Below are 26,943 nucleotides of genomic sequence, written 5' to 3'. Positions count from 1 at the left end.
TCTGTAAAACTGCCAGTTTTCGTCCAAATTTCATAATTTTACACATTTTCAATTCGGATGATGCTTCTCAAGAATATTATAAAACAAAAAATCAAAAATAATTTCCATAGAAGCCAAAAATAGACAAAAACTGCTGTCCCCGCGAAACCGATTCCCGCGAATTCTGGAGTTCGTGAGGTGCCGCACGAGTGCGCTCTAATAGTTATGAACACTCCAGGAGGCCGTGATATGTAAATGATATAACTCATTCCTGTCTTATGTATAATAATCTTATTTTTAGGTTTAATTATTAATTAAAAAATGCTTCATTATTATTATTATTCTCCGCTTATTATGAGTTAATGTGTATGTTTCTTATACTTGATCTTTGTTCTTATTTTCCAACTACGATAATCGTAAATAAATTTTTAAAAATTCCGTAAATTAAGCCCGTAAATCGACGCAAGCGCTGCAGCAATCATTTAAAGTATTACTGTAGTTCTCGCTACGAGGTAGGTACAGTGCATTTGTTTTTCCACTTCTACGACTTTAAAGGGGGACGCATTTACGCGCGATGGTCTCGCCACGCGTCCTAAAAATCAATGGGTTTCGCGTGTCGAGACCATCGCGCGTAAATGCGCCTCTCTTTAAAGTCATAGATGTGGAAAAACAAATGCACTGTAAACTTTGTGGTTTTTCTATATCAAAAAACTCTTTGGAAATCGACAATTTTTATTCATTCAGTTAAAAATATTTATCTTTCACAAGACGACAAAAGCAATAAAACACATTATGAACTACAAAATCAGCCTAAAAACTTTCCGAATAACATAAATTGGAATTACAATTATACTTGCATAAACTAAAAACAAAATCAAATAAATATCAGCAAATGTTCTTTGGAACCAGTTCAATTTCCGAATATATGGATCCATTTGGGTAAGTGGTCCGAAATTACCAACGAATTCCGTATTCTTCACAACGAGCTCTTTCGGTGAGAAAGGACTTGCGTTGAGCAGATTTGCGAGGGTTTTGGCGTTTTTTGCGTAGCTGAAAATTGATAATTTAGGGAAAATTTTGTTTTCAGACAGTAATTGTTAACTTTTCAGCAGTATTCTGCAGAAAATCGATTTTGAAAGTTCCAACAAAAAAAAACATTTAGAAAAAAGTCAATTTTGAGAGGAGAAAAATCGATAATTTATTTTTAAAGTCGATTTTTTCTAACGATATTTTTGGAAAAAAATCGATAATTTTCAGAAAAAGTTAATCAATTAAAAACCAGTGATTTTTCAAGAAAATCAATAACAGAACAATCTTTCAAAAATCGATAACTTGTCAAGAAAGTCAATATTTTCAAAAATCGATAATTTAACTAGAAATCCGGCATTTCAAAAAATCGATAGTTTTCGGAAAATCGATAATTTTTAAAAATTAGATTATTTTTAGAAATTTTTAGAAAAAAAGATCGATAAGTTTCTAAATTGATACTTTTTTAAATCGATATTTGAAAAATCAATACCTTTAAAAAATCTACATATAAAATCGATAATTTTTGAAAATTAGATATTTTTCAAAAAGTCGGTATTTTAATAAAATCGATAACTTTTAAAAAATCTATATTTTTAAAACATTATAGTTTTAAAAAATCGATACTTTTCAAAAAGTCAATTGTTTTCAGACAGTAAGTATTTTTTAAAAATCAATAATTAAAAATCGATAATATTTTTTAGTTCGATACTTTCAAAAAATCGATAATTGTACGAGAAAATCGATAATTTTCAAAAATCGATTTTCTAACTAATAGAAACATTAAAATTCGACACTGATCATCAGAAAATTATTTAAAAAACACCGCACACCGTTCAAATCACCTTTTATCAAATACAATTTTTCCGATAAAATCGATCAAAACTTCCGCATTTTCCAAGTCAAATTTTTGGAGCACCAGAGCTCCTCCGTGCCGAGCCAACATCGGAGCATTACGTCCCTGATCGCCGAAAATCGGGACAATAATCGATGGTTTTCCAATAAAAGCCAATTCATTTGTACTTCCAAGACCTCCGTGCGTCAGAAATGCACTGACACGTGGATTATTTAGAAGAGCCGTCTGGGGAATCCATTTCAGAAAATGCACATTTTCAACGTTTTCAGCCCATCTCAAGTCGTCCGACTCGTATTTCCAGATGAATGTTACATTTGGAAAATTGCGAATTGCAGATAGAATCGAGTTTCTGAAATGGTGAAAAATGGGCGAAAATTGGGTTGAAAAATCAATAATTTGAAAAAAAAATCAATAATTTCATTAAAATTATTGATGTCGATATTTTTCCAAAGTCGATAATTTTGTCAAAATTACAGCTTCATAAAAAGTTGGTAATTAAAAAATCGATAACTTTCAGAAAGTCGATGTTTGGAAAACCCAATAAAAAAGATAATTTTCAAAAAAGATGTACTTAAAAATTCTAAAATAAAAAAATCGATAATTTTTCCAAAAATTAATTTTTAAAAATCTATATTTATGTAGTTTAAAAACATTTTTGTTTAAATCGATAGTTTTTAAAAGTCAATTGTTTTTTTTTTAATAATCTATATTTCCAGAAATTGTTAATTTAACAAGAAAATCGATAATTTTTGGAAAATCTATATTTGAACAAATCAATAATTTTCAAAAAATCGATAATTAAAAAATATAACTTTAGAAGAAAATCGATAAACTTCGCAAAAATGAATTTTTAAAAATCCAGTTTTCAGAAAATTTAAAAAAGCCGATAATTTTACAAGAAAATCGAAAATTAAAAAAATCAATAATTTTCAAAAACTCAATAATTTTCAAAAAATCTATATTTACAAAAATCGATAATTTTTACAAAATCTATATCTTTTAAAAAATCGATAAGTTAAAAAAAACCGATAATTTTCAAAAAATCGATAATTTGCAAAATATCTATATTTACAAATAATCAATAATTTTCAAATCATCAATGATTTTCAAATAATCGATAATTTTCCGAAAATCTATATTTGAACAAATCAATAATTTTCAAAAAATCGATAATTAAAAAATATAACTTTAGAAGAAAATCGATAAACTTCGCAAAAAAAAATTTTAAAAAATCCATAGTTTTCAGAAAATCAAAATTAAAAAATACCGATAATTTTAAAAAATCGAAAAGTTAAAAATACCGATAATTTTCAAAAACTCAATAATTTTCAAAATATCTATATTTACAAATAATCAATAATTTTCAAATCATCAATGATTTTCAAATAATCGATAATTTTCCGAAAATCCTTAATTTTTAAAAATCTTTATTTAAATAATCAAAAATTTAGCGAAAAATCGATAATTATCAGAAATTCAATAATTTTCAAAAAATCGATAATTTTTACTAAAATCTATATCTTTTAAAAAATCGATAAGTTAAAAAGACCGATAATTTTCAAAAAATCGATAATTTTCAAAATATCTATATTTACAAATAATCAATAATTTTCAAATCATCAATGATTTTCAAATAATCGATAATTTTCCGAAAATCCTTAGTTTTTAAAAATCTTTATTTAAATAATCAAAAATTTAGCGAAAAATCGATAATTATCAGAAATTCAATAATTTTCAAAAAATCGATAATTTTCAAAAAATCTCACCGCCATTTTTCCGGCATCGTGGAAGATTTCACCATTGAGCCAAACGAAATCAACATATTATATTCTCTTTTCTCCAATAATTTATTGATTTTTTCCGGAAGCTTCTCACTTTTAATCTGTTCCATATCTACAGTAATACCACCAATTCCAACGGTTTTTTGAAGTACTGGACGTGGAAAATCGAGATACGGATTAGAGTTTGTGAACATGAGAGACGCAGACGGAATAAGATCTCTCCAGTGTCCTGTTGATTGAACCAGATTCTTGCGATATTCAGACATTTCCTGATCGAACATTCGTTCCAGATTTCCAGCTAACACGTGCTCAGATGCCCAATTTGTGTATCGCTGAAAATTGTGGGAATTTCAAGAAAAATCGATAGTTTTCCGGAATAAATCAATATTTTCGATAATTTCAAAAAAAAATCGATAATTTCAAAAAATCAATAACTTACAAAAAGTCAATAATATTCAAAAAATCGATAATTTAAAAAAATCAATAACTTACAAAAAATGGATAATTTTCAGAAAATTGATAGTTTACAAAAAATCGATAATTTAACAAAAAAATCAATAATTTTCAAAAAATCAATAATTTTCGAAAAATCAATAATTTTAAAAAAATCGATAATTTTAAAAAGTCAATAACTTTCAAAAAATCAATAACTTACAAAAATCGATAAATTCAAAAAATCGATAGTTTTCTCAAAAATCGATATTTAATTTTAAAATTGGTGTTCAAAAATATATGATACTTTGAAAAAAAATCGATAATTTAACAAAAAATCAATAAAGTTCAAAAAATCAATAACTTTCAAAAATCGATAATTTCAAAAATCGATAACTTACAAAAAATCGATAATTTTCAAAAAATCGATAACTTACAAAAAATCGATAATTTTCAGAAAATCGATAGTTTACAAAAAATCAATAATTTTCAAAAAAATCGATACTTTTCGAAAATCAATAGAATACCTGAAAAATGTCCATTTTCTCATCGAAATATGCTCCGTGCACAGGTACATAGCTCATATCAACCGGCTCTCCCGAATTTCTGACAACTCCTTCATAATGAGTAGTTGACGATGCGAGAATTGTCTTTTTTATTCCCAAAGCGTCAAAATATCCTGAAAATTTAATAATAATGAGGAAAAACTAGTCCCTGTTTTGAAAAAGTTAGGCCATCAGTTGGAAAACTAGTCCCCCAAGCGCAAAATTAGTCCCCTAATTAGAAAGTTAGTCCGCCAATTGGAAAGTTAGTCCACCAATTGGAAAGTTAGTCCACCAATTGGAAAGTTAGTCCCTCTACTCGAAAACTAGTCCCTCTACTCGAAACCTAGTCCCTCTACTCGAAAACTAGTCCCTCTACTTGAAAACTAGTCCCCCAACTGGAAACTAGTCCTTCTACTCAAAAACTAGTCCCTCTACTCAAAACCTAGTCCCTCTACTCAAAAACTAGTCCCTCCAGCCATACCGAGGCCGCAAATTGAAACAGGTTCCGCAATTGCCACGTGGAATTCCGTTTTTGAAAGTTTTTTGAAAATTTCTCGGTTTGATGTAAATTCCGCACAAGTTGTTTGCATCATTTGAATGAAAAATTCGAAGCACTGAAATACATGGTCTAAGTTTTGAGGTTGGTGGCCTAGAAATTTGAATATGGCCGTGGAAGAGTTTTTGCGCACTTCAAAGAATAATCGAATTTAAAATGTGAAAATTCATCATTTGAAACTTCTAGGCCACCTATGGGATTTCTAGGCCACCACCAGAACTCACCGTTGCAAAGTCAGATGGCCTATTTTGAATGGTCCATAATGGTCTTAAAACCTCGTCCATATCAATTTCCACGTCATCTTGGCTGAAATTTGGTTTCTGAAAATTCAAAAATTAGGAAAAACATTTTAAGAAAAACTGTAAATTTACATCCACAATTATCACATTTTTGGTGAGCTTCACACCGATTTCGTGCCTCCTGGTGACGTCAGCAACGGAGACGAGAAATGTCTGAAAATTTGAAATTTGGTAGAAAACTAGTCCACCAATAGGAAAGCTAGTCCATGAACTGAAAAAGTAATCCCTAAATATTACAGAAAAATGCAATAAAATCAAATTAAAATTTTTTAAAACAAAATCAATATAGTTCGAAAAATCGATAAAATTTTCAACAAAAAAACCAATGGAGTTCTAGAAAAATCAATAAACTTTTATTTAAAAAATCGATACATTTTTAAGAAAATTTATAATTTTCTAGAAACTGTATTTCTTTAAAAAATCGATAACTTACTACATTATGCCCCGCCTCGGTCAGTGTGTCCGCAATATTGCCCATAAATTTGCTGTGGCTCCCACCAAAAACAGGTGAATAAACGAGAATGTTCAGGGGCTCGGAGGCCACCAGTAATATTGGAAAAAATATAAAAAACTTCATTTTTCTCCAGAAATACAAATTTTGAACTTTTTGGGTGCATATTTATGTAGGTAGACACATGTACAAGTATTGCACAACATTGCAAAAATGATCAGAGTACGGAGACTGGCGAGATAGTGTTAAAGGATGAGAGATTTAGAGACGGGGAGCGTTGGTTTGTTGGTTTGATGATAATAGGGAGTACAGGTCACTTTTTCGAATGGACTAGAAAATCGGAAAAACTCTTCCACGGATTTTGGAAATAATTTAGACTTCCTCATTTAATTTTTCGCGCTCCATTGACAATCGCCTTGGCAAAGTCGTGTACTCCACACGGAAAAATACATTTAGTTTTAACTAACTAAAATCGAGCCGCGACGCGACACGCAACGCGTCGTAAATCTACTGAGCCAAAATGACCTAGTTCGGCAAAAACTCTTCCATTTTAGTTTATGAGGGAAGCCAGAAATCCGTGAAAATTGAGCCGTTTTCGAGATAAATCGGTTTAGTTTTACAACTAAAATCGAGCCGCGACGCGACACGCAACGCGCCGTAACTCTACCCCGAGCTAAAGTGGCCTAGTTCGGCAAAAACTCTTCCATTTCAATTTATGAGGGAAGCCAGAAATGCCGTGATTTATGTATAATAATTTAAAAAAAAACGTGCTGACCTTTCTTATCTCATTATAAAATCTCCACTCACGGGACCACAAATCTTTTTTTTGGCGAAAAATCAATTTTTTCGAAATTTCGACTCTACACAATGAGCTTGGATATGGAGCACCTCCATGATGCCATGAATTACTGTGAGTTTGAGAGAAGATGCCGATGATTGCTGAGCGGTCGCCGAGGATGTTTTCGGCCCATTGCCAATGATTGATTAGGAGTTGCCGATCATGTTGCCTGCCGGTCTGCAAAAATCGATGACGTGTCTTAATGTTTGCCGGCAATATCGATTTTATTGATTACCGGTACCGCGCCGGCGGTTGCCGATAGTGGCCGGCAGTCGCCGGTAAATGCCACAAATTGATTTTTTCGACTAACTACAGTCGCCGGCGATCGCTGGCAATCGCCGCAAACTCTGATTTTATTGATTGTCCATAGTCACCGATTGATGCCGAGACTTGCCGGTAATTGCCACAAATTGATTTTTTCGACTAACGATAGTCGCCGGCGACCGCTGGCAATCACTGCGTACTCTGATTTTTTTGGTGGCCGGTAGCCGCCGCCGGGTGCCAATAGTGCCGGCGGCAGCCGCCGGTAATTGCCACAAATTGATTTTTCGACTAACGATGGTCGCCGGCGACCGCTGGCAATCACCGCGAACTCTAATTTTATTGATTGTCGATAGTCACCGATTGCTGCCGAGACTTGCCGACTATTGCCGGTAGTCGCCGGCGATATTTGATTGTTGCCGGCGGCCGTCTTTGGTGCATTACCAATCATCGATTATCACGAAAAAATGTCGATTATGTTGTCGCCGGCCGGGTCAGCGCAATTTGGACGCCGGCGGGTCTGCGAATACCGGTAGTCGCCGGCAATTTCCAATAGTTGCCGCTCAGCGCGTCGCTTTCTAGTAGTTAAAGAAAATGGCAATAGTTGCCGGTAATTATCGATTGCCAATAGCGCCGGAATTATCAATTTACCTAAATTTCCTTGTTTTTCAGTGTGTCTCGCTGCTGCTGCGTCAATTTCTGGAGCGATCATTGCCGTCGGATGTACCACCGGGCACCGGGAGAATTCACGCGGTGGTAAGGGAAAATCGGCGAGATCAAAGCGATCGAAACGGTCGAAACGGGACAAGAAGCAAAATTCGAAGAGACAACAAAACTCAAAACGACAAAAGAAGATTAAGGTGAGTGGAAGAGTTTTTTCTCGGCCACAGTAACCAGCTTTTCAGAGCAATTCTGCAGCTCCGGCACCACCGGCCAAGAGTGGAGTTCCTGCAAAATCGGCGGAGAAGGCAAAGGAAGGATCTCAAAGATCGGCTCGACTCAAGAAGGAGCAGAAGTCCGAGAAGAAGAAGGTTTGTGTAGATTTACGGGGGCAGATTTACGAAGATTTTTTTGTTTTAGAAGGAGGGATCGCAGAGATCTGCAAGATCGAAGAAAGCGTCTAGCGAGAAGCCAGAAGTCGAGAAGAAGCCGGAAGAGCCGCCAGTCGAGGATGAAGCGAAGACTCCACCAGAGAAGCCGAAGGTTGAGGAGCCTGCTCCGGCTCCAGCTCCGGCTCCAGCTGCTGTTGCTCCAGCTCCACCACCACCGCCAGAGCCAGCCGTCGTTCAACCGGAAAGCCAAGCGGGCGTCGAATCGATCTATTTGGATTCTGGAAAACCGTCGTACGATGCTCAAGTGCAGAACGCTCCGTCCAATATTCAATCGACTTATCAGAATTTGGGATGATCTCTGACCTTATCTCTGACAACATCTGAACACATCCAAATGCCCAAAAATGAATGATTTTATTTATTATGTGTATTTTTTTGACTTTGATGAAAATACGTCAGGTGCATTCGCGCTCTATTGACTATTCACCACGTCTTCCCCGGCGTGGCCGAACTTTGGATTTCTCTTCCATATTCAGAACAAGAGATGGGGTGGTAAAAAGGAGCCAGTTTTAATGGAACTTATTTTGAATTTACAGTTGATGTAGATTTACGGGGTTTTTTTTTCAGAGTTACGACGCCCATTTGTAGATTTCTGAATTATTGATTTTTTTTTCAGTTTTATCGATTTTTTTCTTCTAGAAGTTTATTCATTTTCATAGGCGAATATGAATCTGATCGGAATACTAATTTTACGGAAATTTACTAAAGTTGCTTGTGGATTTACAAAGTTTTGTGTAGATTTACTGAGCTTTTAGTAAATTAAATTTACAAAGGCAGTTTGATAGAATTACGAAGTTAAGTATAGACATGGATTTCTGATTTCTTTCATAAACTGAAATGGAAGAGTTTTTGCCGAACTAGGCCAGGCCATATCTGGGGTAGATTTACGGCGCGTTGCGTGTCGCGTCGCGGTTCGATTTTAGTTGTAAAACTAAATGTACTTGTCCGTGTGGAGTACACGACTTTCCCAGTCCGGCGGGCGATTGTCAATGGAGCGCGAAAAATTCAATGAGGAAAGCCAGAACCCCGTGTGTAGATTTACGGAAAATTTTTCATTTTTCATAGAAATTCACAACAAAAATCGAAAAAAAATCAATATTATTTACTGTGACCATGTGAGCACAGTCGAATTTCTGCCAATACCATTCTTGCTTTTTCTTTTCAATAAAAATTTGCAAATAATCAATGCCTCGATCATAAATCCGGCATGCTTCAGAACAATAGTCCATGGACCAACTGACACAAAGTTCAGGGACGGAAAAGTTGAAAAAATTAGTGATGGAATTATGCTGAAGCAGATTATGACAATGGATTCCAGAAGGGCTATTCGAGTCGCCTGAAAAAAAATGGAAGTTGAAAATGGTGCATCGTGGAAGAGTTTTTTTTAGTTTTCTAGGCCACCTATTGTAGATTTTCCTAAAATTTTTAGGCCACGTAGATAAAGGGAAATTCTCGAGTTTTCTGGAATTTCTTTTTTCTCTCTTCCTCCCAGTCTAAGCCGAAGCCGAAGCCGAAGCCTGAGTCTGCGCCTAAGCCTAAGCCTGGGCCTAAGCCTAAGTCTAGGCCTAATCCTAAGCCTAAGTGTAAAACCCTAAATAGCGTCAATGGGGGAGCTCACGCTCCCCCACTGACGCCAACTTAAGCCTAAGCCTAAGCCTACACTTAAGTCTAAGTCTAGGCCTAAGTCTAGGCCTAAACCTAGGCCTAAATCTAGGTCTAAGCCAAAGCCTAACCTAGGCCTAAGTTTTTATGAAACTACCATATCTGGGACAGTAGTTCTAGGTCACAGAAATGCTACAGCTTTTTGAAATTCTAGGCCACTGAGGCATGGAAGAGTTTTTTGCAATTTCTAGGCCACCACTCACCCTGGACAGGTTCTGATTCCTTTGCGACGCCACAAAATTATTCCAGATCACCAGCCGAAATAGCAGAATTACAGAAAAAGTACCGGTTAGAATATATTGAATTTGGTCTCTTGAGACCCAATAACTATAGAAACAAGTTTTAATAACGCAGTTAAAATTGTCACACTCCAAAGGAACATCTACCGTATACCTACAGTAACCGAATAGGATCAGATGATCGGACGCTCCAAAACAGGAAACTGAGATGATTATTGCTGATAACGAGATTTTGAAGCGATGATTGTGATAAGAAATTGGAAAAAATAAGGCGATAACTCGATCTAAAGTTATGAGAAATACCAATGTCGCACGAATACATCCAAGTGGAATTGTTGGCCAAATCAGATAAAATGATAGATTTTTAACGACAAATCCCGGGAATATCTGGCGAATTATGTAGTAGATCTTGTTATGGGGAACTGGAAAAAAAAGTATTTGGGAATCCGCCAAAAAAATTGGTGGCTGAGGTTTCCCTTTTGCGGCCACTCAGCAAAATTCAATTTTTAGTTAGAGGGTTTTTTGATGCAAAGGGGCTTAGGCTTAGGCTTAGGCTTCGGCTTAGGCTAAGGCTAAGGTTGAGGCATAGGCATAGGCTTAGGCTGAGGCTCAGGCTTAGGCAGGTATATTGTTTGAGTAGAGTTTTCAAAAAAGACATAAATTTGTAATTTTTGAAGTTTTTTTTTTCTAAAAATACATACATTTTTTGGTATTTTTTTAAGACTTTTGGTGTTTTTAAATGTCCAAAAAAACTGGTTGAGGAATGAAAAAAAAATTTTGCAGACACACTTGGATGGTCCGAGAAGAGTACAAAATCCAAATGAAAATCGGTGGCCTAATTTTCTATTCCTTTTTTCTGCAACATACCGCCTATCCAAAATGACACGTGGGAGCAGGCTGTCCCATTACGGTTTGATCTACAAAAAATGCGGGAATTTTTTGTCCAAAAAAATGTGACGTCAGCACTTTCTTAACCATGCAAAATAAGTTGAGAACTCTGCGTCTCTTTTCCCCCATTTTTTGTAGATCTAATTGTAAAGTAAGTAGATCAAACTGAAATGAGACACTCTGACATCATGCGAAACGACTGATTTTTCAAAAAAAAAAACCGCATATTATTTTGGTGGCCGAATTTTCTATTTTTCACGGCCACCTAGCTCTAATAGAGCGTATTTTCAAAAAAACCCACCGAAAAACGTGTAAAACATGTCGAAAGCAAATCGAGTATATATCAATGATAATTCAGATTTCCATGCGATCCGTTTCGAGTAGAAAATCGAGAATAAAAGGTAGAAATTCAAAATACAAGTGGTTTGGGAAAATACGACAGACAAAAAATTGTTCAAGATTATTACTATTTCAGGCATTTTTCAGACTGTGACAAGAAAACTGAAATATCAAAAAAAAAAGGGGTAATGAGGGCTCTTTTTCATACTTCGATGAGCATCAGTGCGGACGTACGTCATGAAAAAAGCATCGAGTAAAATATTGAGCTTTGGCTTAAAGAAGTAGTACAGAAAAAGTTTTTGCGACAAAGTTCTGAAAAAAGGCTTATTTTCAGCTAAAATCACAATTTTTGTCCAGAACTTGTCCATAGTGTTTTTTCGATCTTGAATGAATAAATTTTAAATTGGCTAAAACTGGTTATATTTACTTTATACATATATTTATATATTCAATCAAAACATATGACATTAGAGGTAACCAGATACATATCTATTTTATTTTATTTTATTTCATTAGTCAATTTTTGGAATTTCGAAAAAATCTTGTTTTAGAGATATTCTGAAATATGCTGAACATAAATAATTGTGACTTAAAAAACAATAATTTTTTATTAAGTATTTAAGAGATAAATACTTTATTCCAAATTTAACAAGAACCGTTTACAACAAAAAAATTAAATACATATAAAGAGATTACATTTTAATTTTTTTTTTTAATTACGTGATGTCATACACGTATTTCTCATCTTTTTCCGTAATCTTATATTTTTCGAAATGTCATCATCACTCCAAAAGTCGATATTTATTTCTATTTTACAATACCGAAGAAGTGGCATTTCTACGGTCTCTTACTAATAAATAGTAGACTCAACAAATCATGGAGCCAGATCTTAAAAATGTGAAAAACGCCGGCAGTGGAGAATCGAATAAGGAGTAAGTGAAAAAAATTATTTTCGAAAGCTAACCTTAATTCTTTATTTTCAGAGAAAAGAAGAAAATAAAGGCGAGTAGAGAGTCCGGGGAAAAAGTAAAGACTATCACAGAAGAAGATCCAAATAGCAAGAAAATGGAGCTCCCGCCGACTCTCATGCCAAAATTCCCGTCCGAGAAGATCCGCAAACAACATAAGTCCCCTCCGCCGAAAGGGACGCTGGCATATGAGGAATATGATCCGGAGGAGGAGGAAAGGATTGATCTTATCTGGGATATGTCGTTAGAAGAAGTTTGTGAAAGTGAAGAACATTCACAATATGACGATTGGCTGGGCCCGACGAGTTTGGTGAGTGGGACCATATACTAAGAGAGATGGAATCTGTGGTATGTTTGTACCTTAGAATGTTCGGGGGGAAGACTATACACTTGATTGGGAATGCGTATCGGCTGGAAATTTTCTATCTGGCATCATATCCGAAGTAATGCAATTCAGAACGCGATCGGGATGCACCTGACCCAGTTAATGATGCTTTATCTGATAGCGTCTTGTTAAGTGGTCTGGGGATACTTTTCACTCCTAGGGAGTTCACCATAACTTCGTTATTTTTCAGGACGACCAAAATTCTAAGTTGGAAAGGCCCAAGCTGGAACCGGAGCAGCCCGAAAAACTGGAGAGACCACTAGCTAGACCACAGCCACCACCACCAGCAATACCAGTTGTCAAGAAAATTAGCAAACAAAACACCAAGGATAAGAAAAGTGGTCGGATCACCGATCGGAAGATCCATAAGAAGAAGGACGCGGCGACGCAGGATGATAACAAGAAATCACCGGAAGACAAGAAGAAGGTTGTGGGGACGAAGAAGGGATCGACGGAGGATGCGAGCTCGGATAACCTGTACAACGGGAAAGTGCCAAGTGGGCGGAAATCGAAACTGCAGAAGAAGTCGACTTCACAGCAGCCTGTGCAGGTGGGGTTTAGCAATCAAACCACTAGTAATATCTCATTTTTAGAAAACAACACGTTCTCATCCATCAGTATATTTGCAACCGACTCTTGCAAGAACGGATCGTTCCCTCAAACTGCCCCCAGCCGATCAGAAGTCCGTCGACGAACGACCGAGAAAGGCTACCACGAAAATTGTCCAGCCACAGCAGCCTTGTAGAGGAGGACCCGGGCAGCTGCAGAAGCATCCTTCGAAAGTTGTTCAGCAACCGGGTGCTCCAGGAGCGACACCCGTAGCATCGAAGCCGAATCAACGGGAGCAAGCGGAGGGATTGTTCAAGAAGATCTACAAAAAGAAGAATTCTCGAGCAGTTTCGGATTGTACTGTTGAGCGGTGAGTTTTTCCTGGATGCCTGTTATATATTTAAAAAAATATATTCTTTGCAGAATGAAAGAAATCCTTACCAAATCCTATGTCCTGCCGGAATACAATCCGAACGACCCGATCGATTTCAGTCCGGATCTGCCGAAAAAGTTGTTTGACGAGGAGACGTGGAAGTTGCGTATGAGCAACAAGGGAGCCATCCGGAACGACGTGTTCCTCAATAACCGCCCGTTTTGGCTAGCCCGTGACGGCACAGAGCAGGTCCCGAGAGTTCTAATCCAGATGCACCGCCCGTTGAAACAAATGCACAGCGGAAATCCGGCGTCGATTCAACCGAAACTTCATCGAACCGATCCGTTTTTGGATCCGAAGGAGGACGCGTTGGAGAGACTGAAGATAGTTGATAAGGCGATCGGAGTGGATCCGCTGGAAAAGGAAAAGGAAATGAAGAGACTTTGTGCGAACACGTTTCATGGGACGCTGATGTTTGAGGTTGATCAGCGTCAATACGACACTGAACAGCAGAAGAAGGTAAGGGGATTGGGTCCTGGCACGAGCAAAGCTTTCGAGCTACAGTATCCGCTTTATGCTGTTGGAAAAATATTAACCGTGTCCACCGTACTCCACGGTACGGTAGCTGATAGAGCGCAGCTGTTTTGCGATTTTTTTGCCAAAAATATCTCGACAAGAATTGTGAGAGCCTTTTTCTTGAAGAAGCATACTTGCTGGAAAAAAATTATCGATTTTTTGAACATTTGTGTTACGAAAGCGCAAAATTCTGAGAATGCGTATTGAACAACATATCTGACGCGCAATATATCTCGTAGCGAAAACTACAGTAATTCTTTAAATGACTACTGTAGCGCTCTTGTGTTGATTTACGGGATCAATGCGTTTTCATTCAATTCTACGTATTATTTTCTCCTTTTTTGCTTAATTTTAATATTCGATCGATAAAAAATGATTCAATTCGAAAATCGAGTCCGTAAATCGACACAAGAGCTACTTCGCTTCGAGATATTTTGCGCGGCAAAAATGTTGCGCAATACGCATTCTCAAAATTTTGTGCTTCCGTAATATCTGAGAGGTTATCGATTTTTCGAAAAAGCTTTCCGATAAAAACAATAAAACACATAAATTCTTGGGAAAAACAATGAAAAATCGATAAATTCCAAAGAAACAAAATTTTGAAATTACAGTGCTCTTTAAAGGCGCACACCTTTCTGCATTTAAAAAATATTTGTCGCTTCGAGACCGGCTGCCGTATTTTGAGCACTCATTGAGCAAAGATAATATCACGTTTTCAGGAACAATTAATCTAAACTTTTTGTATACACTATAAAAATTATCAATAGAGCGCAATTACCGGCAAAAGTTTTTCGATGATTGTGTAATAATTCCAGGCAGAAGCAGAAGGATTGAAGCTGGACCCAAAACGGTCAAAGCCTAATGTAAAGGAAAAGGATCAGAAGTCGCCGTTTGAGGAGCCGAGAAAAGTCGCTTTCAATGTTTCAGACAAGTGTACGTTGCACGTATATTCTAGGTACTAGATATTTTTTAAATTGAATTTTCAAAATTAAAATTTGAATTGTTCCAGAAAACGCCGTCCACTGACGAATCCGGGGAAAAGCGAACGTTTCACGGAGAAGAAATATACGAGGGGTGAGCGGAAGATTAGGAAGAAAGAGCGAAAGCCTGCGGTGCCACAATTGGTACCATCCACGTCATCATCCACCACAACATCTGCTACTTCTTCGTCTTGTAGAGAAACTAATATGCTTTGAACTCTTGCTTTTTCTAATAAATTGTAGTTGTGGAATCGAATAGCAAAACGTTTCCCTAAACTGTTAACTCCAAATGCATTTGCGTCGCGCCTAGGCTCTATCCCATTTGACACCCTCTTCCCCCCAACTTGACCTCCCGGGCTATAGCTGGTCCAATTGGTCATTTTACTTATTTGTCCACACATCTTTTTTATTTACTTTTTTTTCTTTATCTTCCGGTGTAGCTATTTCTTGTGACAAATAAACAATTATTAATTATTGTATGCTAATTGGCTAATACATCGAATTTTACGCGCAAATTTTGATATTTTCACAAATTTCTACAGTAGTCACATTTTTAAATTCGATTTATCTCGAAAACGGCTCAATTTTCACGGATTTCTGGCTTTCCTCATAAATTGAACTGGAAGAGTTTTTGCCGAAGTAGGCCATTTTGGCACGGCCATATCTGTGGTAGATTTACGGCGCGTTGCGTGTCGCGTCGCGGCTCGATTTTAGTTGTAAAACTAAATGTACTTGTCCGTGTGGAGTGCACGACTTTCCCAGTCCCGCTGGCGATTGTCAATGGAGCGCGAAAAATGCAATGAGGAAGGACAGAACCCCGTGTCAAATTTTGAACGGCAAAAATTTGTTTTAAATGAAATTTCCCTAAATCACTTAATTTTGCATTGAAAGTAGTATGGGGGCACAAAATTCTGCGAATGCGTAATTCGCAACATATTTGACGCACAAAATATCTCGTAGCGAAAACTACAGTAATTCTTTAAATGACTACTGTAACACGGGTGTCGATTTACGAGAATCATCTTTAATCGATAAAATATTAAAAGAAAACACAAAAATGACAAAATAGTTTGATATCGCTGTCACATTTCGAATATATATTCGTTTTGAAAATCCAGCCCGTAAATCGACCTACAGTAAATAGTCATTAAAAGAATTACTGTACTTTTCGCTACGAGATATTTTGCGCGTCAAATATGTTGTGCAATACGCATTTTCCGAGTTCAGTATTCCCGTAATAATTAGCTAATAAATCTTCTTTACGATACCCTCAAAATAATAAAACTGCGTGGCGTGTACTGCAGAAAACCTAATATTTAGGCGCCGCCTTTTTCTCGTCCACTCACGGAGAAAAGGCAAAAATTCGGGGACCAACCAATATCAGGCCGCCGACATCCTACGTGTTCCGCGCGCCGCTATGTTTAACTCGCAGCGGGCGGAGACAGCTTGCCGCGCCCACAACGAGTTAAACATAGCGGTGCGCGGAACCCGTAGGATGTCGGCGACCGGATATTGGTTGGTCCCCGAATTTTGCCTTTTCCCCGTGAGTGGACGATAAAAAGGCGGGGCCTAAATATTAGGTTTTCTGCAGTACACGCCACGCAGTTTTATTATTTTGAGTGTAAGATACGCTGGCTCTTTTCGTTTTCTCTCTCTCTGCGTCTTCTCACTTTTTTATTGCTCTTTTTCTTTACATTCTATCGAATTTCAAAAATTACATTTATATTTTCAGATTTTCATTTAAAAATGTCTTCAATGGCTTTTGACGGAGAAGCACCGGAGACTGACGATGAAATTGAAGAGGAAAATTATGGAAAATCTGAACAACAAGAGAAAATCACGATTAAAGAGTAATTTTTCCTTGTTTTTTCCTAATTTTTCATAATTTTCAGGCAAATTCCGGTCGACAAGAAGCTTGAGAAGCATTGGACGCTCGCCGCAACGGAATTAATCAATAGTTGTTACAAGAGATCCGCGAATCAGGAGAAAACGATGCAAAAAGTGACGGAATCCGCGGCAGATTGTTTCACATCGATGCAGGTATTTTTTAATGTTTTAAATCTAAAAATAAAATTCATTTCCAGAACGTCGCCGCCAAATTGAACGTGATTCACACGAATGTGACGAGGCTTGAGGATTCGGTGGCCGATCTGCTGGAGGCTTCGCAATTGATTCCCAAAAATTTATCTAATTTTGAATTGAATATTCCCGAATTTATTTAATTTTACTTTATTCTGCAGAATTCTGTACATAAATAAATTATAAATTATTACCAAACTATTCCCGCGATACGGTTCGAAAAGTTGGCGCGGCGCCAAGTCCGCAATGTACGCAACGGTGTACACGCGCGCGCGAAATGTTTGAATTCGAATCGCGAGCGCTTTACCGCATTTTTGATGGGAGAGGCGTCGCGTTTGGAGTTTTCCCTTCATTTTTACTTTTATTTCTTTGTTCTAAGCGAAATCTGTAAATTTTTGCAGCTAGAAAATGCCACGCTCTAACGATCCAGCCGAGCCACAATCCGAGTCAGCCGATTTGTTCGCTGAACCTTCGTCTCAACGTGAGAATTTTCATTTTCAGCTGTGTAATTTAAATTTAAATCTACTATTTATTTCAGATTCCAGCATGCGATCGGGTTCGGAGCAGGTTGCGGGAAATATGTCGCCAAGATCCAGTATGATTTTGAACTTTTTAATTTTGAAAATTGAAAATCACTAATAATTATTTAATTATTTAATTTTCAGCCTCCTCAGCGTCCGCTCTGCAATATGGCTCTGAAATGGGCTCCGTGTCGCAAATGTCGTCGGCTTCAACACTCCGACGTGGCGGACCACGTGGAGATCTCGGCATCGCCGCCGTCGATCATCGTACCGTCCAGATTCGGGGAATGGAGGACGAGATGGCTGGTGACGACGGGCAGCCACGTCTCTACGTCTGGGGAACTCGAATCTGTGTGGCTGATGTTCAACGGTATTGCGAGAAGCTGTCTTGAAAACTAAAAAACTATACATTTCAGATCATTCCGCGACTTTTTGACAACTTTCAAGATCAGCCAGCTCGCCGAGGATGAAAATATGATGACTGGACACGATGAGGCGCTTCACGAAATTGATGTCAATCATCCATATTATATGGAGCGACTTCTCGAGTGTAACGATGCGGAGGTCACTCATATTAACTTGAATTTGAAGCATTTGAACGCGTTTTCGGAGGCTCTTTATCGCAAAGTCATCGCGTATCCAGCGGTAAGAATGCTTCAGGACTCACTCAAAAAGTGCTCGAATTTCGTGATAATTCCACAAAACTGTTGAAGAAAGGCCTAATTTTGGCCACTTTTTCGTGTCGCAGCGATTGATTTTTTTTATCGATTTTCCTTGATTTCGGTGCATTTAAAGCCTACCTAGCGGTTTTTAAAAGTGCCTTAATCAAGAAAAGTCACTTTTCGACAGCTGGAAAGCTGGAAAAGTCACCGAAATAGAAGATTTTAGGCCATTTTTCTCGAAATTTGTTTATTTGAGGCTCACATTTTGGGTTTATACGTTGAAAATCCTCAGAGGATCCTTTAAACTATCTAATAATTCCTTCAATTTCTTCAGGATGTCATCCCATATCTCGACATTGTCGTCAACGAAGTCTTCGCCGAACGCTTCAATCGCACACTCGCCCAATCTATCGAACTCCGGCCATTCAACGCGCAAAAAACCCGTAATATGCGCGGTCTGAACCCGAACGACGTGGACCAGCTCATCACAATTTCCGGAATGGTGACTCGAACGTCGTCGTTGATTCCCGAAATGCGAAGTGGCTACTTCCAATGCGCGGTCTGCGCGTTCGGAATCGAAAGCGAAGTCGACAAGGGACGTATCGAGGAGCCGGTGGTCTGCACGAATTGCTCGAACACACACTGCTTCCAGCTCGTCCACAATCGATCGGTGTTCCTTGACAAGCAGGTTGTGAAGCTTCAAGAGTCGCCAGATGACATGCCATCTGGAGAGACTCCGCACACTGTTTCAGTCTATGCTCATGGCTCACTCGTCGAATCAGTTCAACCGGGAGATCGTATCACTGTGACAGGAATCTTCCGGGCGACTGGAATGAAGGTTAACCCGAAACAGCGGGCTCTTGCCTCAGTCTACAGAACTTCAATTGATGCGTTGCACTTCCGTAAGATGGACACGTCGCGTTTGCATCAGGACAATGGAGAGACGATCACCGAGGAGCGCATTCAGCAGATCATTGAACTCTCCAAGCGTCCTGATATCATGGATGCTCTTGCTCAATCCATTGCTCCATCGATCTACGAGCATGATGATGTGAAGAGGGGATTGCTGTGCTTATTGTTCGGAGGAACTCGAAAGGATGATGAGACTACTAACAAGACCAAGTTAAGATCCGAAATCAACATTCTCTTGTGCGGAGATCCTGGAACATCGAAATCGCAGATGCTTCAATACGTCTATCGTCTGTTGCCACGTAGTCAGTACACCTCTGGAAAAGGATCCTCGGCAGTCGGACTCACTGCTTCGGTGAGCCGTGACGCTGACACCAAGCAGCTTGTTCTTCAAACTGGAGCCCTAGTTCTGGCTGACAATGGTGTTTGCTGTATCGACGAGTTTGACAAGATGAACGAAAGTGCTCGTAGTGTGCTGCACGAGGTTATGGAGCAGCAGACTCTCTCAATCGCCAAGGCCGGAATCATTTGCCAGCTGAATGCTCGTGCGTCGGTGCTGGCCGCCGCCAACCCGGTCGACTCGAAATGGAATCGAAATAAGACGATTGTGGAGAATATTACGCTTCCGCACACGCTTCTCTCTCGTTTTGATCTGATCTTTTTGATTGTCGACGCGCAGGATGAGATGCAGGATAGAAGACTCGGAAATCATCTCGTCTCGCTCTACTTTGAGAATGACGGTAATCAGGAGAAGACGGAGCATGTGGACATGAACTTGCTCAGAGATTATATCGGTAAAAATCAATATTTCTGCTTGAATATTCCTAATTTCCTGAATTTCAGCCTACGCAAAAGCGAATATCCATCCGAAACTCAGCGAAGAGGCATCACAATTTATCATTGAAAAGTATCTATTCATGAGAAAAGCTGGCGCGCAGCACGGACAAATCACCGCCTACCCGAGACAGTTGGAGTCGTTGATTCGTCTTTCAGAGGCTCACGCCAAGATTCGTCTTTCACAAGAGGTGTCTGTGGATGATGTGGAGAAGGCTTTCACGTAAGGATGTCGATTTACGCGGCAGAATTCTTAATTTTTGACGATTTACGTCGTTTTTTCTGTATTTTTCATTCAAAATTGTTGATTTATTCTTCATTTATAGTGGAAAGCCCTAGTGGGCGGAATCGAAAATGTAAATTTCGCAACCCCGCACGGTTTTTTTGCAACTCTGGCACGAAAAAAAAACGCACAAGGCTTGCGAAAAAATCGTGCGGTGGTTGCAAAAGCACACTTTTCCGGCTCCGCCCACTGAATAAAAAGCAATTTTGAATGTAAAATGCTGGAAAAAACTGGAAAAATCGGCCGAAATTTAAAATTTAAACTTTTTTTCTTCTTCAGATTGTGGCGTGAGGCTCTCAAACAATCGGCCGTCGATCCATCCACGGGACGTGTCGACGTGGCAATTCTGGCATCTGGAATGAGTGCTTCTGGAAGAAAGGCGGTCGAGGCGATGTGTGAGGCCGTTCTGAAGCAGCTCAAGACTGCCAAGGGATTTGTGACCTCTAAGGCTCTGTTCCATACTCTCAAATCTGCTGATAAGACGTGCCAGAGAGAAGTTTTCGATGAGGCGATCAACGAGTTATCGAAAAAGGAATCAATTGCTCGATCCGGTGACAGAATCAGATTCCAAACCGAAGCCTAGACAAGACTAACATTACAACAACTCTATCACTTTTTATCATTGGATCTCATAATACCCTTTTTCTTCTATTTTTTAAATTTGAAATACATTGATCTTGATTGTCAAATGATGCAAATGAATTGGAAATAATCTGAACTTTCATTGAGAACACAAAAACAAACGAATCAAAAGAAATCAAATCGAATCAGTAATTTAACAGAGTGAGCTTGGCGGCTAGAGCCGGCCGGGGGGAGATAGTAAAATTAGGAGAAACATTTTTAAATTTTGAAGATCTATAATTCACAATGAAAGAAAATATAACTGGGGAAAAGAATGCGAGCAAAAAAAAGCAAAAAATATTTGAAACATTGAAATTTCAAATATAAGTGAAAATGAAGAAAACTAAAAAGAAAATACGAACAATCCAATAGGGGGAAGGTGAACGGGGGCAATATGAAGGAATGATACATTTACAAGAGAAAGTAAAATAAATTCTTGGCAATCACCTAATCGTCATCTTCCTCGTCTATTTCATCTAGAACCTCCCGTCGGCGGAAGAGCTTTCGAAGGCGGTTCTCCCGTTTACGATGTCTCTCCAACTTCTGACGCAGTCGCTCGTTTTTCGTATCATCCGAATCGTCGGAATACTCGCCGTCGGATGAGAACTCGGAAGCCGACGAGCAAATCGATTCCCGGCACGCTTGCTCTGGTATCGGCTCCATACGAGGCGGGATCGGTGGCCGACGATTCGGATAATTGAGCCCAGTATCAACGTAAGCGGCCGCTGTCAGCTGATAGCAGTACTCCACGAACAGATGCGGCTCCAAACACTTTGCGTTCGCCATAAACTCGTGTGGCGCGGGGAAAGTAGGACCAGCGGGAACGAGACGATACGAACGTTTCGCGTCCATTTTCCGACGAACGTGATCCATGACCTCCATGGCAAATGGGTGAACTTCTCCGACTCGATGAAATGGGTTTGCACGCTGAGAACGGCTTGCTCCAATCATTGTGACTGTCAATGGAGGTGGAGGACAACGTGGTGGACCGAAGCGTCTGGAAAAAACGAGTTATTTAAGATTATTAATACGACTAGAATCCAACTTTTTGGCTATAATATCATGACGCCATTGGACAAGATCGTTGAACCATTGGATCATGTTCTGTCGCTCCTTCTTCTCATCAATACATTCACCTTTGCGGAAAATGTTGCATTGAGCTTCATCTTGGCATCTGAAATAAAAAATTTTTTAAAATTTATGAACATTTTTTACATACGTGTGACCCGGCGGCTTCTCCACCTCATCACAGCTTGATGCAATCTCCTCGAGATCGGGCGGCGAGGTGTCCGAGCACGAGGATCTTCGTGAATCCGACAAGCTTTTCGGTGTATCGACGAGAAACGATAAATCAATTCGGACTGAGTCCGCCTCGGAACTCTCGGTCACTGGTGGAACGGATACATCGATGGCTGATGTTTTGGAGACCTTCGAATTGAGCTCTAGAAGTGTTTTGTGCGAAACGTAGGACGAGCTGGCGGATGATGTTGCCGGCGTCGTAGGGATCTCCAGCTTGTCAAACAATCGTTTCACAGTCATCTCGTCTTCCGGCGTCAATCTCGGACTGTTTGGAGAGCCACGTGGAGTTGGTAGGCATGATGGTTTCCTGTCGTGTGCAGTATGCCCGAATGGGAGATCAATTTGAGTAGGCGAGATGGGAAACGGGAACGCAGATTCCGACGAAGGTTTCGGACATGTGTACTGATGATGAAAGTGCGAGTAGGATCTGCACGTGGATTTGTCTGCAATTTAAAATTGTATTTTCTTTGGGAAATGTTAAGGACATGGAATTGTCGCCTACATAGTGGAATTGTCGGAATATGACGACTGCGATCGACCCACTTCTTGGCGAAGGTGCTTCGTGGTGGAGGTGCTTCTTCGTTTTTTGGAATGACCGTATCAGAACGGAGCACCATAATTGGTTTCCCGCGTAAATTGTTCAGCTGGAACTAGGTTATGTTTTAGTGGGTGGAAAAAATCGCACAATTCAGAGTATTACCTGCACTTTCTTGCTCCTGTCATAGCCGTAAAGTGACGTTTGAACAGTGTTCGGACCTTCGATGAATTTCGGGGCCGGCATCGCTGAAATTTATCATTTAGAGTGTATGTTTTATCCGATCGAGGCGTTAAAATAAAAGTTTTATACATTTTATTCAGATTTTCGAACAAAAATTTGAGAAAATTGGAGAAAATAAAGAGAAATTCAGATGAAATTCGAAAATTTTCTAGCGGCCTACAACACCGTAAACATTCTACAAAAGTCTCATCGCGGCGAGACCATCTGCGCAAGGAATGAAACCTCCCTTTAAGGTGGGTTACTGTAGCCTGCACTTTTCGTTTTGTTTTTCAAAACCTGAATCTTTGCTGCAATTATAAAATGTATTTCCAGATTTTACTCAAATCCAATAATTTATCGAAAAAACACCAAGCACACTTTCAACAAAAAGAAAAATAATCAATGAAACTGGAAGTGGAATAGTAGGAAACAGGAGGAGGACAGAAAAAAGAACCAAAACAGGGATCCGACAAAATTTTTTGGACTAATAGAGAGACAAAAACGGAGAGAAACAATTGGAAAAGATTAATAATATGTCAAAACCGGTGTAGACAACAAATCGATGATAGCCGCTAGTTCTTGTACGGCTCAACGGTTTGACCTTTGCGAATGGTTCCCCAGCCAATCAGGCGCCAACTCTTCTCGAAACGACGTGACATGGCAATCTTCTCTCCAACCTGAATTTAAATACAAATTAAATTTATTATTTTATAAAAAGTGGGAATTACCTCTGTGCAAATAGGATCGTTTAATCTGATCTTCGCGGCGTCTCCCTTCACAGCAGTAACTCTTCCTCCCGTTGACAACGATCCAATGTTCACCAGCAAAGTCTCTTCCTTGACAAGCTTCTGCACCTTGGCTCCCTTCTTCTTTCCTTCAGTACGAACTCCGAGCAATCTTCTCAGAAGATAGAAGGAGATTTCAATTTCGATGAAGATATCTGGAAGAGTGCCAACGGCTCCGAGGATGTGACCGACGAGTCGATCTCCACGGCAGAGTGTCGGGTCGATCTTCGTTCCAACACCGATGAGACCGCCGGGAACGGCGTATTCCAGCTGGTTCTTTTCGGCAAACAGAGAGTCGATACGGGAGAAGATCGGACGGCATTGGAGTTGACCGGTCGCGGTTTTTGAGACGATTCCCGGGCGAACTTCGATTTCTTGTCCGACGCGCAGAATTCCCTTGGTCAATGTTCCTCCGGCGACTCCTCCCTTCAAGTTTTCAACTTCAGATCCTGGCTTGTTAACATCGAATGATCGGATAATGATGAGACGAGCCGGCGACTTGAAGTCACGGACTGGCACGGGGATTTTCTTGCAAAGATACTCGCAAACGAGCTGAAAAATCGCAATTAATCTAGTATACACGCTCTCCTCAAGCGTTCATAATTATTAGAGCGCGCTCGCGCGGCCCCTCACGAACTCCAGAATTCGCGGGGACAGCAGTTTTAGGCGGCTGTTTTTGGCTTCTATGGAAATTATTTTTAATTTTTTGTTTAATAATATTGTTGAGAAGCACCATCCGAATTGAAAATGTGTAAAATTATGAAATCTGACCGAAAACTGAAGGTTTTACAGAGAGGAGTCACCACGGCTTTCTTTAAAATGTATCAGTACAGTCAGTTTTTCGATTTCAGAGTCGTAGAATATGTTATTTTGTAGAGAAAAGTCTGTTTCACAAAAATCCATGTTTGAAATTTTAAAATTGTTCTTATGAAAAACTGAAAATTTGAAAAAATTAGATTCTAACGTAAAATTGTTGATTTTTTGAATATTTTTATATTAGAAATTAAAAAATTAAAATTTCAAACATGGATTTTCGTGAAACAGACTTACAAAATGACATATTTTACGACTCTGAATTCGAAAAACTGACGGTACTGATACATTTTAAAGAAAGCCGTGGTGACTCCTCTCTGTAAAAACTTCAGTTTTCGGTCAGATTTCATAATTTTACACATTTTCAATTCGGATGGTGCTTCTCAACAATATTATAAATCAAAAAAATTAAAAATAATTTCCATAGAAGCCGAATATAGCCAAAAACTGCTGTCCCCGCGAAACGAATTCCCGCGAATTCTGGAGTTCGTGTGGTGCCGCGCGAGCGCGCTCTAATAATTATGAACACTTGAGGAGAGCGTGGTATATTTAAATCCAGATTCAGATCCTTACATCAACATTATATTTAAGCTGCGCAGAAATCGGGATGACTGGAGCATTCTCGGCGACCGTTCCTTGCACAAATCCGGCGATTTGCTCGTAATTTTCGCGGGCTTGCGACTCCTTGATAATATCGACCTTGTTCTGAAGAATCATCAAATGATTCAGCTGCATAATCTCGACGGCGGCGAGATGTTCAGATGTTTGTGGCTGTGGGCATGGTTCGTTTCCGGCGACGAGCAAGAACGCGGCGTCCATGACAGCGGCTCCGTTCAACATGGTGGCCATAAGAATGTCGTGACCTGGGCAATCGACGAATGAGACGTGGCGAACACAGGTGAATTCTCCACCGCATCCGGCGCGCTCGCATGGGAACCGATCGGGTGTTGATGAACCGGCGGATCTGAATTAGAATTCAAAAATTATTTATTTAAATTAAATTTCAGGGAGATATTATAACCTGTAACATCCTGGCCTTGGGCACTCTTGGTTAGAACATCTGTAGATCTTTGCATTAGCGTATCCAAGTTTGATAGTAATATTTCTTTCCAACTCTCTTTTGAACTTGACAGTATGCACACCGGAGAACGCTTTCACCAGAGTGGATTTTCCATGGGCTACGTGGCCAATAGTTCCGATATTAATCGTGGCTTGTCGAGAGATAACCTGAAAAATAACTCTTTAACTCAAAAATTATTGATTTTCAGTACCTCCTCGGTGAGTGGGTTCAAATTATCGACTCCGACTTTGTCCAAATCTTGTTTCGCAAGCCAGCTCTGGCACTTGTCCTTTTCAGCTTCTAAATTAAGAAAGAATTATGAAATTTTCTTGAAACCGAAAAGCTAACACTTACCAGAAGCCATATTTTTTGTTTTTATGATCCCAGTTGAGTCGATTATTGATCTTTAAAAAATTATCATTATAATTAATCGAAATTACTCAAAATTAATTGAAAATCCATAAAGATTGCATAGAAAACAGGCTAAAATTGGATAAAATTAGAAATGGGTTAAAGGCGCATGGGAGTGGTTGGAAGGGTCTCGATGCGATTTCGTGTGTCGATTTACGAGCTCGAATTTTATGTTTTGCTTTTTAGCGCGAACCAGGCAAAAATCGTTGAATTAACGGACATCTGTATATTTTTCGTATGGAAATATTAGCGAAATTGCTTCTTAAAATTATTTATACGGCATTATAAACCATGTATTCAAGTAAAATGCAATAATTATTCATCATAAATCACCGAAAATCCCAAAATAACAAAAGAGTATCATAAATTAAGCAGAAATGGAGTCCACAAGCGTCTTCGCATTGACGAATTCTGCGGCTTCCTCCGGATAATTCCCAGAAGCAATCGATTCACGGAGGTCGGCCACAGCTTTTTGGAGACGTGATTGAGAATCGCGGACCATGTTGGCAGTTTCCTGAAAATATTTTAATTTCGTATACTCGTAAATCGGATTATTTCAAAAAACCTTAACAATATCCTTCGACTTCTTGGCAACATACTCCTCGTCCTCGTTGGTGGCGTCGGCGGCGAGTTGGGCAGCCTTCTGCTCCTCCTTCACAACTTGCTTCTCGTAATAGGCGACTTCTTTGACGAGACGTTGCACGGTTCCCGTCTTGATTCGGAGCGCTTTCAGCTGATCGGCTTGGGTCGACATGGCGGCGGGAGGTTCTGCAATGTGAATTTTTGAAACAGAGAACGAGATTGTGAGCTTGCT

General features: G+C 39.0%; 9 protein-coding genes and 1 non-coding gene across 13 annotated transcripts; 5 read left to right on the top strand and 5 right to left on the bottom strand.

Annotated features, from left to right (window-relative positions):
• Window positions 1–699: 699 nt before the first annotated feature.
• ugt-31 (glucuronosyltransferase) lies at window positions 700–6,095 on the bottom strand. The gene is made up of 8 exons (NM_001026585.7): window positions 5,908–6,095; window positions 5,547–5,627; window positions 5,400–5,495; window positions 5,101–5,233; window positions 4,602–4,753; window positions 3,628–3,974; window positions 1,851–2,210; window positions 700–1,029 (listed from the first exon to the last, which is right to left on the bottom strand). Exons 1-8 carry the CDS (start codon window positions 6,049–6,051, stop codon window positions 777–779), a joined length of 1,566 nt encoding a protein of 521 aa, NP_001021756.1. The 5' UTR covers window positions 6,052–6,095; the 3' UTR covers window positions 700–776.
• A 645-nt stretch (window positions 6,096–6,740) lies between these two features.
• Window positions 6,741–8,498, top strand: Y39G10AR.16 (uncharacterized protein). Its single transcript, NM_058563.4, has 4 exons — window positions 6,741–6,835; window positions 7,697–7,884; window positions 7,930–8,055; window positions 8,105–8,498. Exons 1-4 carry the CDS (start codon window positions 6,793–6,795, stop codon window positions 8,429–8,431), a joined length of 684 nt encoding a protein of 227 aa, NP_490964.1. The 5' UTR covers window positions 6,741–6,792; the 3' UTR covers window positions 8,432–8,498.
• Window positions 8,499–9,238: 740 nt separating this feature from the next.
• On the bottom strand, window positions 9,239–11,404 carry srbc-64 (Serpentine Receptor, class BC (Class B-like); the record flags this gene model as incomplete). Its single annotated transcript, NM_170823.3, has 3 exons — window positions 9,239–9,472; window positions 10,002–10,459; window positions 11,227–11,404. The coding sequence occupies 3 exons, from the start codon at window positions 11,402–11,404 to the stop codon at window positions 9,239–9,241; spliced, it is 870 nt and encodes a 289-aa protein (NP_740807.1).
• Window positions 11,405–12,063: 659 nt separating this feature from the next.
• Y39G10AR.15 (DUF5523 domain-containing protein) lies at window positions 12,064–15,401 on the top strand. Its single transcript, NM_058562.4, has 7 exons — window positions 12,064–12,196; window positions 12,248–12,542; window positions 12,808–13,167; window positions 13,211–13,536; window positions 13,590–14,058; window positions 14,931–15,070; window positions 15,125–15,401. Exons 1-7 carry the CDS (start codon window positions 12,141–12,143, stop codon window positions 15,309–15,311), a joined length of 1,833 nt encoding a protein of 610 aa, NP_490963.2. The 5' UTR covers window positions 12,064–12,140; the 3' UTR covers window positions 15,312–15,401.
• Window positions 15,402–16,796: 1,395 nt separating this feature from the next.
• Window positions 16,797–17,368, top strand: Y39G10AR.32 (the record flags this gene model as incomplete). 2 transcript variants are annotated; one of them, NM_001262210.2, is made up of 3 exons in its annotated part: window positions 16,797–16,945; window positions 16,988–17,135; window positions 17,180–17,368. In NM_001262210.2, the coding sequence occupies 3 exons, from the start codon at window positions 16,842–16,844 to the stop codon at window positions 17,315–17,317; spliced, it is 390 nt and encodes a 129-aa protein (NP_001249139.1). The 2 variants fall into 2 exon arrangements, with proteins under 2 accessions (NP_001249139.1, NP_001293324.1); NM_001306395.3 differs by lacking the exon at window positions 16,797–16,945 and having other exon boundaries at window positions 17,088–17,135; window positions 17,180–17,317.
• A 207-nt stretch (window positions 17,369–17,575) lies between these two features.
• On the top strand, window positions 17,576–21,102 carry mcm-4 (DNA replication licensing factor mcm-4; the record flags this gene model as incomplete). Of its 2 annotated transcripts, NM_058561.6 has the most annotated exons (7): window positions 17,576–17,655; window positions 17,713–17,769; window positions 17,840–18,065; window positions 18,112–18,340; window positions 18,692–20,060; window positions 20,110–20,323; window positions 20,663–21,102. In NM_058561.6, the coding sequence occupies 7 exons, from the start codon at window positions 17,583–17,585 to the stop codon at window positions 20,964–20,966; spliced, it is 2,472 nt and encodes an 823-aa protein (NP_490962.1). The 2 variants fall into 2 exon arrangements, with proteins under 2 accessions (NP_490962.1, NP_001293322.1); NM_001306393.3 differs by lacking the exons at window positions 17,576–17,655; window positions 17,713–17,769; window positions 17,840–18,065; ... (1 more) ...; window positions 18,692–20,060; window positions 20,110–20,323 and having other exon boundaries at window positions 20,742–20,966.
• ekl-7 (PEHE domain-containing protein) lies at window positions 21,088–23,086 on the bottom strand. Of its 2 annotated transcripts, none has more exons than NM_001306433.2 (5): window positions 23,004–23,086; window positions 22,806–22,953; window positions 22,224–22,746; window positions 22,050–22,178; window positions 21,088–22,001 (listed from the first exon to the last, which is right to left on the bottom strand). In NM_001306433.2, exons 1-5 carry the CDS (start codon window positions 23,082–23,084, stop codon window positions 21,452–21,454), a joined length of 1,431 nt encoding a protein of 476 aa, NP_001293362.1. In that variant the 5' UTR covers window positions 23,085–23,086; the 3' UTR covers window positions 21,088–21,451. The 2 variants fall into 2 exon arrangements, with proteins under 2 accessions (NP_001293362.1, NP_490961.1); NM_058560.6 differs by having other exon boundaries at window positions 21,090–22,001; window positions 22,806–22,947.
• Window positions 23,087–23,400: 314 nt separating this feature from the next.
• eif-2gamma (protein-synthesizing GTPase) lies at window positions 23,401–26,122 on the bottom strand. The gene is made up of 6 exons (NM_058559.9): window positions 26,073–26,122; window positions 25,930–26,018; window positions 25,680–25,885; window positions 25,232–25,622; window positions 23,789–24,397; window positions 23,401–23,737 (listed from the first exon to the last, which is right to left on the bottom strand). Exons 1-6 carry the CDS (start codon window positions 26,080–26,082, stop codon window positions 23,633–23,635), a joined length of 1,410 nt encoding a protein of 469 aa, NP_490960.1. The 5' UTR covers window positions 26,083–26,122; the 3' UTR covers window positions 23,401–23,632.
• On the top strand, window positions 23,406–23,572 carry Y39G10AR.30. The gene has a single exon (NR_049972.1). It is a non-coding gene; the product is annotated as an Unclassified non-coding RNA Y39G10AR.30 (non-coding RNA).
• Window positions 26,123–26,435: 313 nt separating the features above from the next.
• On the bottom strand, window positions 26,436–26,897 carry tbca-1 (Tubulin-specific chaperone A). The gene is made up of 2 exons (NM_058558.8): window positions 26,695–26,897; window positions 26,436–26,643 (listed from the first exon to the last, which is right to left on the bottom strand). Exons 1-2 carry the CDS (start codon window positions 26,881–26,883, stop codon window positions 26,497–26,499), a joined length of 336 nt encoding a protein of 111 aa, NP_490959.1. The 5' UTR covers window positions 26,884–26,897; the 3' UTR covers window positions 26,436–26,496.
• Window positions 26,898–26,943: the final 46 nt, after the last annotated feature.

Source organism: Caenorhabditis elegans, chromosome I, assembly GCF_000002985.6.
Source record: "Caenorhabditis elegans chromosome I".
NCBI lineage: Eukaryota > Metazoa > Nematoda > Chromadorea > Rhabditida > Rhabditidae > Caenorhabditis > Caenorhabditis elegans.
The sequence above is the reverse complement of the archived record's forward strand: the minus strand, read 5'-3'. Positions and strand labels throughout refer to the sequence as shown.